Source organism: Saprolegnia diclina, assembly GCF_000281045.1.
Source record: "Saprolegnia diclina VS20 unplaced genomic scaffold supercont1.38, whole genome shotgun sequence".
Lineage (NCBI taxonomy): Eukaryota > Oomycota > Saprolegniomycetes > Saprolegniales > Saprolegniaceae > Saprolegnia > Saprolegnia diclina.
This window is the reverse complement of record NW_008246105.1, coordinates 49,379-50,109: the sequence shown is the minus strand read 5'-3', so window position 1 is coordinate 50,109 and position 731 is coordinate 49,379. Positions and strand designations below refer to the sequence as shown.

Below are 731 nucleotides of genomic sequence, written 5' to 3'. Positions count from 1 at the left end.
CCTACCGCCAACCAGTGCCCCGCAGCTGTGCCCCGGCATGGCTCGTCATGCTCGGACCCCACATCGTTTTGGCGGCGATCGTGGACGTCGTCTAAATGGCCGGCTGTCGGAACCGACATAAATTTGACTGTGCGTGCCGTGGTTGGTCGCTTTCTTCCTCGACGACGTTGTCGCTGCACCGTACTCGGATCAAAAGTCGTCCATTTTAGAGCTCTGGCCAATCTTACACGCTCGCGTTTGGTATTGTCTACTAGTATCTTTTAATTGAACAACGACTTTTTTGTGCGAAGCGCGGCACGAGCGCAACAAGGGCACCCGGCGGTTGCCGGGCCCGTGCAATAACACGGTAAGTTACACGGATCAAACCACTGTGCATGCCACGCAGAAAGACCGCTAGATGGCCCACCGGCCCTATGCCCCACCGCAACTACAAAGACCAACCACACCCCAGACCACACCCTGCCCCAAGACAACCCGAGGTTTGGGACAGGGTACGTTGAACTTCAATGCACATGATCCCGTCCACCGACAAGTCCGAACTACGTCACACATAATACACGATCCCTCGTCTAGATCGCCACGATCGTGCTCTACATTGGCAACCGCATGATGTCGTCGGCCACGATTCAGGCGCCTGTCGTTGTCCAGAAGGCGGCCGCGCACCCGCACGACGTGACCGAGCTGACGTTCGAGTGCGCGACGTCGTACCACGCTGGCGACATCGTCTACCT

The 731-nt window shown here is 57.6% G+C and overlaps 1 protein-coding gene across 1 annotated transcript in view; it reads right to left on the bottom strand.

Moving 5' to 3' along the window:
• Nucleotides 1-569: 569 nt before the first annotated feature.
• Nucleotides 570-731, bottom strand: part of SDRG_10865 (hypothetical protein) — a gene marked incomplete at both ends in the record, with an annotated part of 3,219 nt that continues 3,057 nt past the window's right edge. Inside the window, one exon of the mRNA XM_008616879.1 lies at nucleotides 570-590. Within this exon, the coding sequence (XP_008615101.1) occupies nucleotides 570-590 (21 nt within the window). The remainder of the gene's footprint in view (nucleotides 591-731) is intronic.